Source organism: Euleptes europaea, chromosome 20 (genome assembly GCF_029931775.1).
Source record: "Euleptes europaea isolate rEulEur1 chromosome 20, rEulEur1.hap1, whole genome shotgun sequence".
Taxonomy (NCBI): domain Eukaryota; kingdom Metazoa; phylum Chordata; class Lepidosauria; order Squamata; family Sphaerodactylidae; genus Euleptes; species Euleptes europaea.
Window position 1 is genome coordinate 14,768,369 of NC_079331.1, and position 13,033 is coordinate 14,781,401.

The 13,033-nt window shown below is 46.3% G+C and overlaps 1 protein-coding gene across 1 annotated transcript in view; it reads left to right on the plus strand.

Annotated features, from left to right (window-relative positions):
* Nucleotides 1-1,130: 1,130 nt before the first annotated feature.
* Nucleotides 1,131-13,033, plus strand: part of LOC130492297 (A-kinase anchor protein 13-like) — a 38,292-nt gene continuing 26,389 nt past the window's right edge. Inside the window, exons 1-2 of the mRNA XM_056866095.1 lie at nt 1,131-1,170; nt 11,096-11,246. Coding sequence (XP_056722073.1) covers nt 1,138-1,170; nt 11,096-11,246 — 184 coding nt within the window. The 5' untranslated portion in view covers nt 1,131-1,137. The remainder of the gene's footprint in view (nt 1,171-11,095; nt 11,247-13,033) is intronic.

Here is a 13,033-nt window from a genome sequence, read left to right on the forward strand (position 1 = left end):
TGCCCAGTTTTCTGAATACGTATTTTGTATTTTCTTTTTCACAGCTAGTGTGAAGTATTAACAGTTCGAAATTGAAATTGAATCTGCACTGATGTCATTTTATCCTTTCTGGCGATGAAGGTTAGACAATAGTTTAATTGTGGAACTCCCTGCCCCAGGATGTGGTGATGGCTGCCAACTTTAAGAGGGGATTGGGCATGTTTATGGAGAGGAGAGGGCTATCCATGGCTATTAGTCAAAATGAATACTAGTCATGATGCATACTTATTCTCTCCAGGATCAGAGGAACAGGCCTAATTATATTAGGTGCCGTGGAACACAGGCAGGACAATGCTGCTGCAGTCGTCTTATTTGTGGGCTTCCTAGAGGCATCTAGTTGGCCACTGTGTGAACAGACTGCTGGACTTGATGGGCCTGGGTCTGATCCAGCAGGGCTTTTCTTATGTTCTCTTGTTCTTATCATATTAGGTGCTGTGGAACACAGGCAGGATGGTGCTGCTGCAGTTGTCCTGCTTGTGGGCTTTCTAGAGGCCCCTGGTTGGCCACTGTGTGAACAGACTGCTGGACTTGATGGACCTTGGTCTGATCCAGCATGGCTTTCCTTTATGTTCTTGTAAGCATGCCTATTATCTTAGGTGCTGTGGAACACAGGCAGGACAATGTTGCTGCAGTTGTCTTGTTTGGGGCTTCCTAGAGGCACCTGGTTGGCCACTGTGTGAACAGACTGCTGGACTTGATGGGCCTTGGTCTGATCCAGCAGGGCTTTTCTTAGGTTCTTAGGACAATACTGGCCTTGAAGGACCGATGGTCTGATTCAGCATAAGACAGCTTCGTGTATTCATGAGTGTTAGTTTCTTGAAACTTCACAACTCATGTGTGTTTGTTTCTTGGAACTTCACAACTTGCGAACCATAATATTTGTTTGAAAAGCTTTGATGACTTGCTACAGTGTATTTTAGTGTTGCAGAACAAAATAAATAAACACTTATTTCAAAGTCTCTGCATACAACCATGAGTGATACTGTGGATATTTCTGAATGTTGTCCCCCCCCCATCAAAAGTGAATTGCTTGTTTCGCTGTGGACGTCGAACAGTTTTCTAATTATAATTTTCTCTTCTGTTCCAGCATTCTGGGTCATGAAACTTAATCCCCAGCAAGCTCCGTTGTATGTGAGTAAAATTATTTTTTCCCCCCATTTTCCCCCAGACTTTGAGGTTCTTCAAAGTGAAATTTGGGTTCTCAGGCTTTTAAAAGACAAACTGTTCAATAATTAAACTGTTTGTATTCATTTGAAATCTTAATTGTTGATGAAAAGTTGCCCCGAGCTGCAGCACAAAATCTTTTGTCGGCAGCATCTGATTCAGAGCTATAAGTATTGCAGTTAGGGTTGCCAACCTCCAGGTACTAGCTGGAGATCTCCCACTAATTACAACGCATCTCCAGCCGATAGAGAATAGTTCACCTGGAGAAAAAGGCCACTTTTGCAATGGGACTCTATGGCATTGAAGTCCCTCCCCTCCGCAAACCCCACCCTCCTCAGGCTCCACCCCAAAAACCTCCCGCCAGTAGCGAAGAAGAACCTGGCAACCCTAACTGCAGAGTCTGTCTGTCCTTGCATTGTGGATCCACTGAATGAAATATTTCAAAATGGATCCAAAACGCAGGACTCAAAAGTATACCCTTATGTGGTCAATGTGTATTGACGCTACTTAGAACGCTGAACTGTTGTTACCAGTAAATTCTGACCATAAACACTTGAGATACGAATTTAATCTTATATTAGAGGTAGGTGGGAGGGATGTTTTGGAAGGTGGCGTGACGTTGGCTGTGATGTCTTATTTCTGGTAAAACCAGAGGTGACATAGGTATCTCTAGGAATCACCAGAAACTATGCTTTTACCATAGAGTTCCCAGTGATTCCTAGAGTTACCCTGTGTCATTTCCATCTTTTTTTATCAGAAGTGATATGACGATACAGCCAGCATTGCATTATTGAAAAAATATTTTTCTCTTGCGCCTCTTGGGAACAGAGGCGAGGGGGGAGGCAGGGAATCTGCTGCCCTGAAGAGGGGCTTGGAAGCCCTGACTGAAAGTCAGCTCTCCAGTCTGCAAAACGAAAATGGACACAATACGGAGTGTCTAAGGATTGGGCAGACCTGGGTTCAGACGCTGTGCTCAGACACACAACTGTATTGGATGACCTTGGGCCAGCCTTTTTCACTCGCCATAGCCTAGCTCACAGGGTTGTTGTGAGGATAAAGTAGAGGAGAGAACAGGAGAGCTAGGTGCCCTGCACACAGAAATAAATGTTGTGCAGTGGGGATTCTGTGCCCCTTTCCCGACCCATCCAGTGTAGTGGTGTAGAGGTTAAGAGTAGTGGTTTGGAGTTGTAGACTCTGAACTGGAGAACTGGGTTTGATTCCCCACTCATCCACATGAGCGGCGGAGGCTAATCTGGTGAACTGGATTTGTTTCCCCGCTCCTACACACGAAGCCAGCTGGGTGACCTTGGGCTAGTCACAGTTCTTTTAGAGGTCTCTCAGCCCCACCTACCTCGCAAGGTGTCTGTTGTGGGGTGTCTTCTGCTTCTTCCTCCTCTTCCTCTTCCGCCACCTCCTCCTCCACCACCTCCTCTCCCCTTCTAGGAAAGGATTCAAGGAACCTCTATTGCTTGTTTGTTTATTTGTTAAGGCCAAAGGCCAGCATAAAATTACAAAACAGTACAGGTGTGTGTGTGTGTGTGTGTATACATACATACACACACACACCGATAACTAAAGTGATAGAAAGTTGAATAAAATATCCTAAAATGGACAAGTTAAAATACATCTGTCAGCATATTAAAATATAAAAGAAAAAAGAGGGGAAAAATACATTATACCATGCTTCACCCATCACTCATCATCTGATGCATCGCAAAAAGTATAACCCTTTTTATTTTGAGCGTTCCTTTTAGTAATGGCCTTCCAACAAAATTTAGCTACATCGTAAGATATAGCGGGAAACCTCTTTTGCTATTTAGCCGTATGTACACTTCCTTTTATAGTACTTTATGAAAGGGATTCCTTCAACCAGGGTGCTCTTTTATACATGATTTACCTTGTGGCGAGGCAGCAGCTTGCGGTCACTCCTGTTCGCATCACCAGAACAGATTTCCTTTTGATGTGGTCCTAATATTGATATGTGGTTGCGGAACGTCCCTGGATGCCATCCCGGAATTACCCAAGCAATCTCATGCTTTGCATTCGGTACTCCCATCCAGGTATTTGTGGTGCTCTTACATTAAAAGGGACCTGTAGAAAAAAAAATGTGATAAATCGTTTGTTGTCTGCGTGAAGGAAACAAACAAAAGCACCGTTGGGATTACATCACTGTGCAAACAGACCTGTTTCTTTTGGTGTGCCTGTTGTGTACTTTCTGGAGGCTTGGAAAATGACTCCTAGGTATCTCAAGCAGGTGACTTGTCCAATATCATGATTATCTAAATGCCACCTATGGATTTTCCTGCTGATTTTTGTTTTGGTGGTGGTGGGGTTGTGGAGAAAACAGGCAGGGATGGAAGAGGGGGGAAAGAGACATGTACAAGTGGAGGACTCAGGAGTAAATTCGGTAGTCTAGTCATGATGCATACCTATTCTCTCCAGGATCAGAGGAGCATGCCTATTATATTAGGTGCTGTGGAACACAGGCAGGATGGTGCTGCTGCCGTCGTCTTGCTTGTGGGCTTCCTAGAGGCTTCCTGTTGGCCACTGGGTGAACAGACTGCTGGACTTGATGGGCCTTGGTCTGATCCAGCAGGGCTTTCCTTTATGTTCTTATGGTATCGGCTGACACGAACAGTGAAGAAACTGAACCTAATGGAGACACTGTGATATAATTAGCAATCTTATTCAGTAGCTTTCCTACCTATGTTCTTTATTTGAGTCACAGTTGGTTCTCCCCCCCCCCCAAAAAAAGCATGTTCTAGGAACCTTGGGGTTGTTTGGAGGTAATAGGAGTTCCTCGATGAGAAAACCAGTCTGTTTCTCTGCAAAACAGCTCGGCTTCTTCTGCTGATCCTCTTAACTGCTGGTGCAGAGAATGGGGGAGTCATCTGGGATGTCTCCATGGCCAGTTCTCACCTGTGGATTTGAACTTGTTCAGTTCAGAAGAAGAAGAAGAGTTGGCTTTTGTATGCTGACTTTCTCTACCACTTAAGGAAGAATCAAACTGGCTTACTATTGCCTTCCCTCCCCCTCCCCACAACACACACCCTGTGAGGTAGGTGAGGCTGAGAGAGCTCTAAGAGCTGTGACTAGCCCAGGGTCACCCAGCTGGCTACGTGTGGAGGAGTAGGGGATCAAACCCTTCTCCAGATCAGAGTCCACTGCTCCAAACCAACTCTCTTAACCACTACAGTACGCTGGGTATTCAAGCTATTTTCTCTCAGCCCCCGCTCCCCTACGCTACACAGGGGAAATAATACTGAGCTACTTTACAGGGCTGTTGTAATAATTATGACAACATGCATTGTTTTATGTATTTATTTAGATAGTTACTTTTATTTTACTTTAGATTTATACTCCCCCCCCCCGAGCTGGTTAACATGGCGTCCCAAAGCAGTCCGCTCTGCAACCGGCGGCATATCCACCCCCTCCATATTCATTCTTTCCTTCTCTTTGTGCAGCCTGTAACAGGAAGCGATGCTTTGTCGTGCAATGTGCTGCCATCCTGTGGCTGCTGAATTCATCCTCTCTTGGTTTTAAGCTCCCTTTCAGATGGGGAGTATCTATTTTTTTTTCCATTGCATAAACTTAAGCCTCTTCTAAAGGAGAAAAAAACATGTGTGCTGCTTTTGAGGAGGCCTTGGCGTAATGCAGTCAAGAAGATCTCCACACCCTTCTTACGTAGCGCTGTTTTCAGAAGGATCCGTCCCCCTTGTTTCGTTAAGGCTGTTTCAGGCAGTAGGCTGGATCTCTTAAATTGAGATTAAGAGGCTGGCCACCGGTAGGGTGGCCAACCTCCGGGTACTAGCGTGGTGCGTTGGTTAAGAACGGTGGTTTGGAGCGGTGGCCTCTGATCTGGAGAACCGGGTTTGATTTCCCACTCCTCCACGTGAGCAGCGGAGGCTAATCTGGTGAACCGGGTTGGTTTCCCCACTCCAACACACGAAGCCAACTGGGTGACCTTGGACTAGTCACAGCTAGGGTTGCCAGGTCCCTCTTCGCCACTGGCGGGAGGTTTTTGGGGCAGAGCCTGAGGAGGGCGGGGTTTGGGGAGGGACTTCAATGTCATAGAGTCCAATTTCCAAAGCGGCCATTTTTCTCCAGGGGATCTGGTCTCTATCGGCTGGAGATCAGTTGTATTAGCAGGAGATCTCCTACTAGTACCTGGAGGTTTTACTTAGCAAAAAGAAGCACCTAATACTAAATAGACTAGCTATGTGAAAAAATAGTATTCTGCTCACACTATTTATGCAAAAGTGCAATATTATTATTTACAAGTGCAAGAAGCCAACATGTATCTCTATTATTGTTGGCTCACGAAAGCTCATACCCTACCAGAAAATATTTTTGTTAGTCTTTAAGGTGCTACTGGACTCTTGCCCTTTTCTACTACTGTTAGATTTCTGTCTCCCATTCTAAATAACTATGTGAGCTTGAGTAATAACAGAAAAACAACAATGATGGGCTGTTTTCAGATGATGATAAATGTATAGCTTTATAGTCTCCCTTTTGCTAGTGCGGCGGAGAAAATTAGATTCCTCCTCATTCAGGAAATTGGTGGTGGTGGTATTAATATAGGCAGACTGGAGTCCCCTTGTCTGTTCGGTAAACCGTTTATATGTAATTAACGTTATGAATCTTGTATTGACGGGTAAGATCTTGTCATTCTATTCTTTTTTTTTAAAAAAATTATTAAATTTTTAAACAAAAAGAAAAAAAACCAACACAAACAACAAATACAAAAGAAAAAAGTTTAACAATATAGAGAACTACATAATAAGAATGATATATCTATAAAAAGGTTTTAAAAAAAGAAAGATTCAAAATACAATCATTACATTCTTATTACAATCATCTTACCCATTTTGTTCCTACCTCCCTCTACCAGTGTACCCTTAATCCCTCCCACCACCGTGTTGAACATCCGTAGAAGTGTCTAAACAGTTTTTTAATAATTTATATTATCAGATTGTATCTACAACTTGTTCACTATATCAATAAAATTCTTTTGCCAGCTTATCCCAATATGCGAAGGTTTTTAACCACATAATTTTAAATTCTTCCACATCCTTCCCGTGCAGGGAATCTGTTAATTTAGCCATCCGCATATATAACCATAGTTTTTCCCTCCAGTCCTTAATTTTAGGTCTATTTACTGACTTCCAGGATTTAGCAATAATTTGTCATTCTATTCTGATGTATTTGTGGGGAGCCGCGACCCGTGCTTTTGAACAAATAAACTTGTCGGGCGGAGGTTTTGATAGTAAAAACTAGGAAATCTGCATATCCCCTCCACCCCGAGAGAGAATTTCAGTGGCATGGATCCTACCACTCCTTGCATGGAATGAGATTTTTCCTGTGTTCATCTCTGTTCCAGCAGCTCCTTCCAGTCCTTTAAATATTGTTCCCCGTCTCTTGGGGCCCTTATGGAGGAATAGCTGTGGGGGGCTTGGGGATGGTGGTGGACTGCAGAAGGAGAAGGGGATGAAATCGCACCTCCCCTCTCGTCCGCCATTGCCTCGCTGCTGAGGAAAGAAGTCGGTTTCATCCGATCGTCCTTTCCCGCTCCAGGCAACCTATTAGCTATTCTGCATAGATCTGGTGATGCCAGGAATGAAGAAGAAGAGTTGGTTTTTATATGCCGACTTTCTCTACCACTTAAGGGAGACTCCAACCAGCTTACAATCAACTTCCCCTCCCCTCCCCATAACAGACACCCTGTGAGGTAGGTGGGGCTAAGAGAGCTGTGACTAGCCCAAGGCCACCCAGCTGCCTTCATGTGTAGGAGTGAGGAAACCAACCCTGTTCGCCAGATTAGCCTCTGCCGCTCATGTGGAGGAGTGGGGGATCAAACCCCGTTCTCCAGATCAGAGTCCACTGCTCCAAACCACCACCCTTAACAGCTACACCACGCTGGCTCAACTTTCTGGAAGTTGCTGTGGTTGGAAGAGGTGAAGGAGACAGAGAGGAACGCTGAAATAATTCTGAGCATCGGCATCCCCTGAAGTGGGGCAACTGTCAGGGCCAAGGACTGTCCCCCCCCCACTGCTGTCCCCCCCAATTTATTTGCTAGCACTCCACCATGCTCCCAGCTCCACACATGCTCCCAGCTACACAGTCCCCCCGCCTGGTAAGAGGGCTGCAGGCGGTGGTGAGGAGCTATGGTGGTGAGGCCCTGTGGTGGTGAGGGGCCATGGCTCAGTGGTAGAGCATCTACTTGGCAATGCAGAAGGTCCCAGGTTCAGTCCCCGGCATCTCCAGTTAAAGGGACTAGGCGAGTAGGTGATGTGAAAGATCTATGCCTGAGATCCTGGAGAGCCGCTGCCGGTCTGAGTAGGCAATACTGACTTTGATGGACCAAGGCTCTGATTCATTATAAGTCAGCTTCATGTGTTCATGTGCAAGTAGGTGGGAGGGAAAGAGGGCATGGGGGGTATAACGGGGACTGAGAACTCTGCCCAGTGCCCCTCAAAACCTGGAACCGGCCCCGCCTTCTGTGCCTGGAGAGTTGTGAGCACACAGTGTTCTCAATGTTCTGGGAGCATGCATGGTCTCTTCATACCTATAGGATGAAAAACCAACCGATCTCCCTTTTCTTTCCCCTTCACCACGGCAATTTTCCTTCCCACTTATTTCTGGAATGTTTTTGCTTAGAGGCATTATCTGTAGAAAGCTGTAACCCAGCCAACAAATGACATGAGTCTTTCTCCCTTGCGTGCCTGACCTGGGTCATTGCTTGTACAGGGGGCTTGTTTTCTTTCTATTGCACAAACAGGTGGTATCTCTGGAGCTTCAGGACATAACTCTTTACCATGAGCACACCTTATTGGAATGATCGGTGTTCTTGGCCAATGTACTTTTTGATGCTTTAGTGGTTAGTTTTTTCGAGAGCTGCTTTCTTGGGAATGACTAAAGATAAACGTTGTTGAACCTCATCATCTTCAGTGATAAAATAAAGTTGGGGATATGAATCTAATTAATAAAAAGTAACCCAAAGCCATCCAAGTAAGCTTTGTAGAAGAAGAAGAAGAAGAAGAGTTGGTTTCTTATATGCCGACTTTCTCTCCCACTTAAGGAAGAATCAAACTAGCTTACAATCACCTTCCCCTTCCCACAACAGACACCCTGTGAGGTAGGTAGGGCTGAGAGAGCTGTGACCAGCCCAAGGTCACCTAGCTGGCTTCATGTATAAGAGTGGGGAAACAAATCCAGTTCACCAGATTAGCCTCCGCCGCTCGTGGACGAGTGGGGAATCAAACCTGGCCCTCCAGATCAGACTCCACTGCTCCAAACCACTGCTCTTAACCACTACACCATGCTGTAAGAATTGGGAGTTGAATTGGTCATGTCTGAGAAGGACAGCATTTTTTCTGCCCTTGCTAAGATGGTTCAATATACAGGGGGCATGTTTTTACCCCAAAGAAAAGAGCTTTCTAAGAAAAATTGCTCACTATTAATTCTTTCATTTATATCCCACCTTTCTCTCCAGTGGGGACCCAAAGCTGCTTACGTCATTCTCCTCTCCCCCATTTTACCCTCACAACAACCCTGTGAGGTAGTTTAGGCTGTGTGTGATTGGCCCAAGGTCACCCAGCAGATTGGAGATTCAGACCCCATTCAACACTCTAACCACTATACCGAGCCGGCTCCAAGAGGCAGGTGAAATAATTGCAAATTGACCAGAGGGGTATGTTTTGCCCACTTATTATTATTCTTTTTTCCTGCAAAGAGCTAGACATGATAAGGGGTCATATTATTCTCGCTCCCCTAATCTATACACCAAGCGGAGCACTTTAACGAAGCAGCAAATCCTTTCCTGTATGACGGCTCTTTGCAAGAAAGGCGTTGGAGCGTTTTTGCTCGCACCCTCTTGGGAAATCATCTCTGACCATCTGTGGCCACGGTTTTGTGCTCCATCATCCTGTCCTATAAGACTCGATGCGAACTGTCACCAGAAGTCGTTTCACTCCTCCTTATAACTAATCTGGTGCTAGCACACCGAACGGACGTGTTATTAGCAAGTGTTGAAGGGTTGTGTTCCATTTGGCCTCCGTTCTGCGTTTAATAAAAACACTGCCCTTCAGTTCTATTGCATTTGACATTAGGGGGTTCCTTCACTAGTTGTAGGATTTTGGAGTTTCTTCAACTCTGAACTGGGGGGGGGCTGCCCAAAACTTCTTGCCACTCGGGCATGCTTCTTTTTGCAAAATGTGGTGGGAAAGGGGCAACATTTCTCTCTCCCGTGAAAAGGTTCACTTCATTGCAGAGCTTGAGAAGGTGCAGAAAAGAGAAACCAAAATGATCAGGGGACTAGAGCAACTGCTCTATAAAATGCTTAGGGCTGTTTAGCTTGGAAAGAAGGCGGTTAAGGGGAGACATGATAGAGGTCTATACAATTATGCCTGGTATGGAGAGAGTGGACAGAGAGAAGCTTTTCTCCCTCTCTCATAATGCTAGAACGTGGGGTCATCTGCTGAAGCTGGAGGGTGAGAGATTCAAAACTGATAAAAGGAAGTATTTCTTCACACAACGCATAGTTAAATTGTGGAACTCCCTGCCCCAGGATGTGGTGAATCCCGTCAGCCACTTTGGTTCTCCAGCAGGGAGAAAAGTGGGGCGTGAACTTGATGGCACTGCATAGAAACATGCAGCACCTCTGAAAAAGGTTCATTGCTTGAAAGAAAAGGTGGCTTTTTACGTTGAAAGAAGGAAAATGGCCTGTTTTCGTTGGCAGCGGGGCTCCGTGCCAAGTAAACACGAGCCAGTCCAAGCTAGGTACGAAATTAAGTTATCCTGCATTCGCCTGCCTGTGCCAGCGAAGGGCTTTGATCTTGTGCGACTTTCTCCGAATGGGGCCTGGCAGGCAGGTTTTCCATTTGTCCGCTGCTTAAAATGAAGGGGGTTATAATAACCACCTTGTGCGGTGGTGATCTCAAACAGATGACAGTATTTGGGCAATAATACGCGGGGAAAGGTAAACACACTTGAATTAAAACGTCTCTCTCGGGGAGGATGGGGGGGCTCTCTGGAGAAAGCCTCGCTTTCCAGGGCTTCAGGAATTCAGCTGCGTTTGTGTTAATTCTGCAATTGTTTAAAGATGGGGGCCTGCAGCCACAATTGTGAATTTATATTACTGACAGGGTTTATTTTGTGTGCGGGAGTGAAGTGAATGGAATAAACCTTTTGAACCCTTCTGTCTATATCCGTTCACCCGTCCGTCCATTTTTTAAATCTCGCCCTTTCTCCGAGGAGCTTGTAAACGGTTCCTTGCCTCTTTGTTTTACCCTCACGACAACCCTGTGAGGTAGATTAGGCTGAGAGCGTGCTATGGAGGGGCTGTGGCTCAGCGGTACAGTACCTGCTTGGCATGCAGAAGGTCCCAGGTTCAATCCCCGGCATCTCCAGTTAATAGGATCTGGTAGTGGGTGATGTGAAAGACCTCAGCCTGAGACCCTGGAGAGCTACAGCCAGTTTGAGTAGACAATTCTGACCTTGATGGATGCATGGTCTGACTCGGTATAAGGCAGCTTCATGGGGATAGGCCATGGCTCAATGGTAGAGCATCTGCTTGGCATGCAGAAGGCCCCAGGTTCAATCCCCGGCATCTCCAGTTAAAGGGACTAGGCAAGTAGGTGATACGAAAGACCTCTGCCTGAGACCCTGGAGAACCACTGCCATTCTGAGTAGACAATACTGACTTTGATGGACTAAGGGTCTGAGGCAGTACAAGGCAGCTTCATGTGTTCATGTGACTGGCCCAAGGTCTCCTAGCAAGCTTCCATAGAAAACTGGGGGTTTGAACCCGGGACTCCTAGATCCTAGCCTGGCACTTAATCACAACACAGTGTTGGCTCTGAGGATCAAATTCTTGTGCTGTTCTCTCCTCCAGGGCGACTGCTTGATCTCTGTATTGCTCACCAAAGACGACAGCGTGGAAGGCGATGATGTAGTTTTTTATCTTGTGTTTACCGGGTCTGCCGTCCAACACTGTACCAGCACTAGGAAGGTCACTTCAGGGACGCTAGAGACAATTGCTCCTGGTAAGTATGTTTTTCCCTTCTTTTGAGACTTTGACTATAAGCCAGGAATATGCAAGTTTTGCTGGCTCACCTGTCCGTCCTGACCCTCTTAGGCTTGAAGTCAAGCGGCGCACCTCCACGGTGTAGTGGAATAGGAAAAGCTTTCTTTGTCCTAGTCATGCCAAGTGTTGGAGAAGCTCCCAAAGCAGCAAGGGGTGCCTCTGTTCTCCGTGGTTTGGTGACGTGGTTGCCAAACTTTTCTGCAAGCATGGAACTCCTGCATTAAACTTTATTAGCAGATTTACAGACTGATATTTGGCTCAAGAGAGCCAGCGTGGTGTAGTAGTTAAGAACGATGGTACACCTCCTGAAGAGTATGTGTTAGCATAATATCCTTTTGCTTGTCTGGCTTCTGAGATTTAATCATACTGTGCTCTGAACCTTAAGGACTAGAAACGCAAAGTTAAATTGTGGAACTCCCTGCCCCAGGATGTGGTGATGACTACCAACTTGGAAGGCTTTAAGAGGGGAGTGGACATGTTCATGCAGGAGAGGGGCATTCATGGCTACTAGTTAAAATGCATACCTATTCTCTCCAGGATCAGAGGAGCAGGCCTATTATCTTAGGTATTGTGGAACACAGGCAGGATGGGGCTGCTGCAGTCGTCTTGCTTGTGGGCTTCCTAGAGGCACCTGGTTGGCCACTGTGTGAACAGACTGCTGGACTTGATGGGCCTTGGTCTGATCCAGCGTGGCTTTTCTTATGTTCTAGACTTGTCTCTTTAAAATTAAAACAAACGTTGAGATTGTCATATAGTGGAGTTCTGCAGTTGATACTGTGTTCTGGCTTGGATCCACCAGATTTTTGCCATGGGGGTGGGGAGGGATTTTTACCTGCAGGGCGCAACCTTTTTTGGCTTCCTTCTCCCAGAGTACCCCAGAGTGTGCTCTGAAGTTCTGATCATGGGGGACAGGGCATTTTGGGCTGCCAAAGGAGGGGAGAGGCGAGGAAGTCACAACACCGTGTGGGAAGAAATCCTCTGGAAAAGTCTCTCAGCCTTTTTTTGCACACCCTGCTGGATCTGCCGAACGCACGGCCCTGAATTTGTGTCTAAACAGGGGTATGAACGCACCTTGTTGTTGCTAGGATGGTGTTTGTGAACGTGTTGGTTCCAGATTGCAACGGTTGTAACCTTTTGGGGGCTCCGAATTGTCGTGGACGTTGCTGTTTTGAGTTGCAGAACCGGAGGACACTTTTTCTTTCAGCTGTCCGTAGCAGACCCTCGTGTACGAGCAGCTGTGCGCCTTGGCTTTTGTGCAACGAGCAGGTGGCGGATGCAGTTCGCCGCTGAAAGGGAACTTGGGTGGAGGCGCTGGCAGGGGACTGCCTGATGAGATAATGAATTACTGTTGGGTTGCTTTCCTGGGTGAATTCCCGCCTATCTTAAATGGTCGTGTGTCGGGTTTGTCTGCTCGGGACAGCTCATTATCCCACATGGATGCAGGTTTCTCAAACCACATGTTTGTTTTATTGACTGTTTCTTGCAAAGGATAGGGTGGGTGGTGGCAAGACGGTGTTGTTAGCTGGGCTTATAGCTCGGAATGCTTTCTTTTGTGCCCTCCACCCCAAATTTCCAGTGTTTAATGAACACATGAAGCTGCCTTACACTGAATTAGACCCCTGGTCCATCAAAGTCAGTATTGTCTACTCAGACCAGCAGCGGCTCTGCAGGGTCTCAGGCAGAGGTCTTTCACATCACCAACTTGCCTTGTCCCTTTCCCTGGAGATGCCGGGGATTGAACCTGGG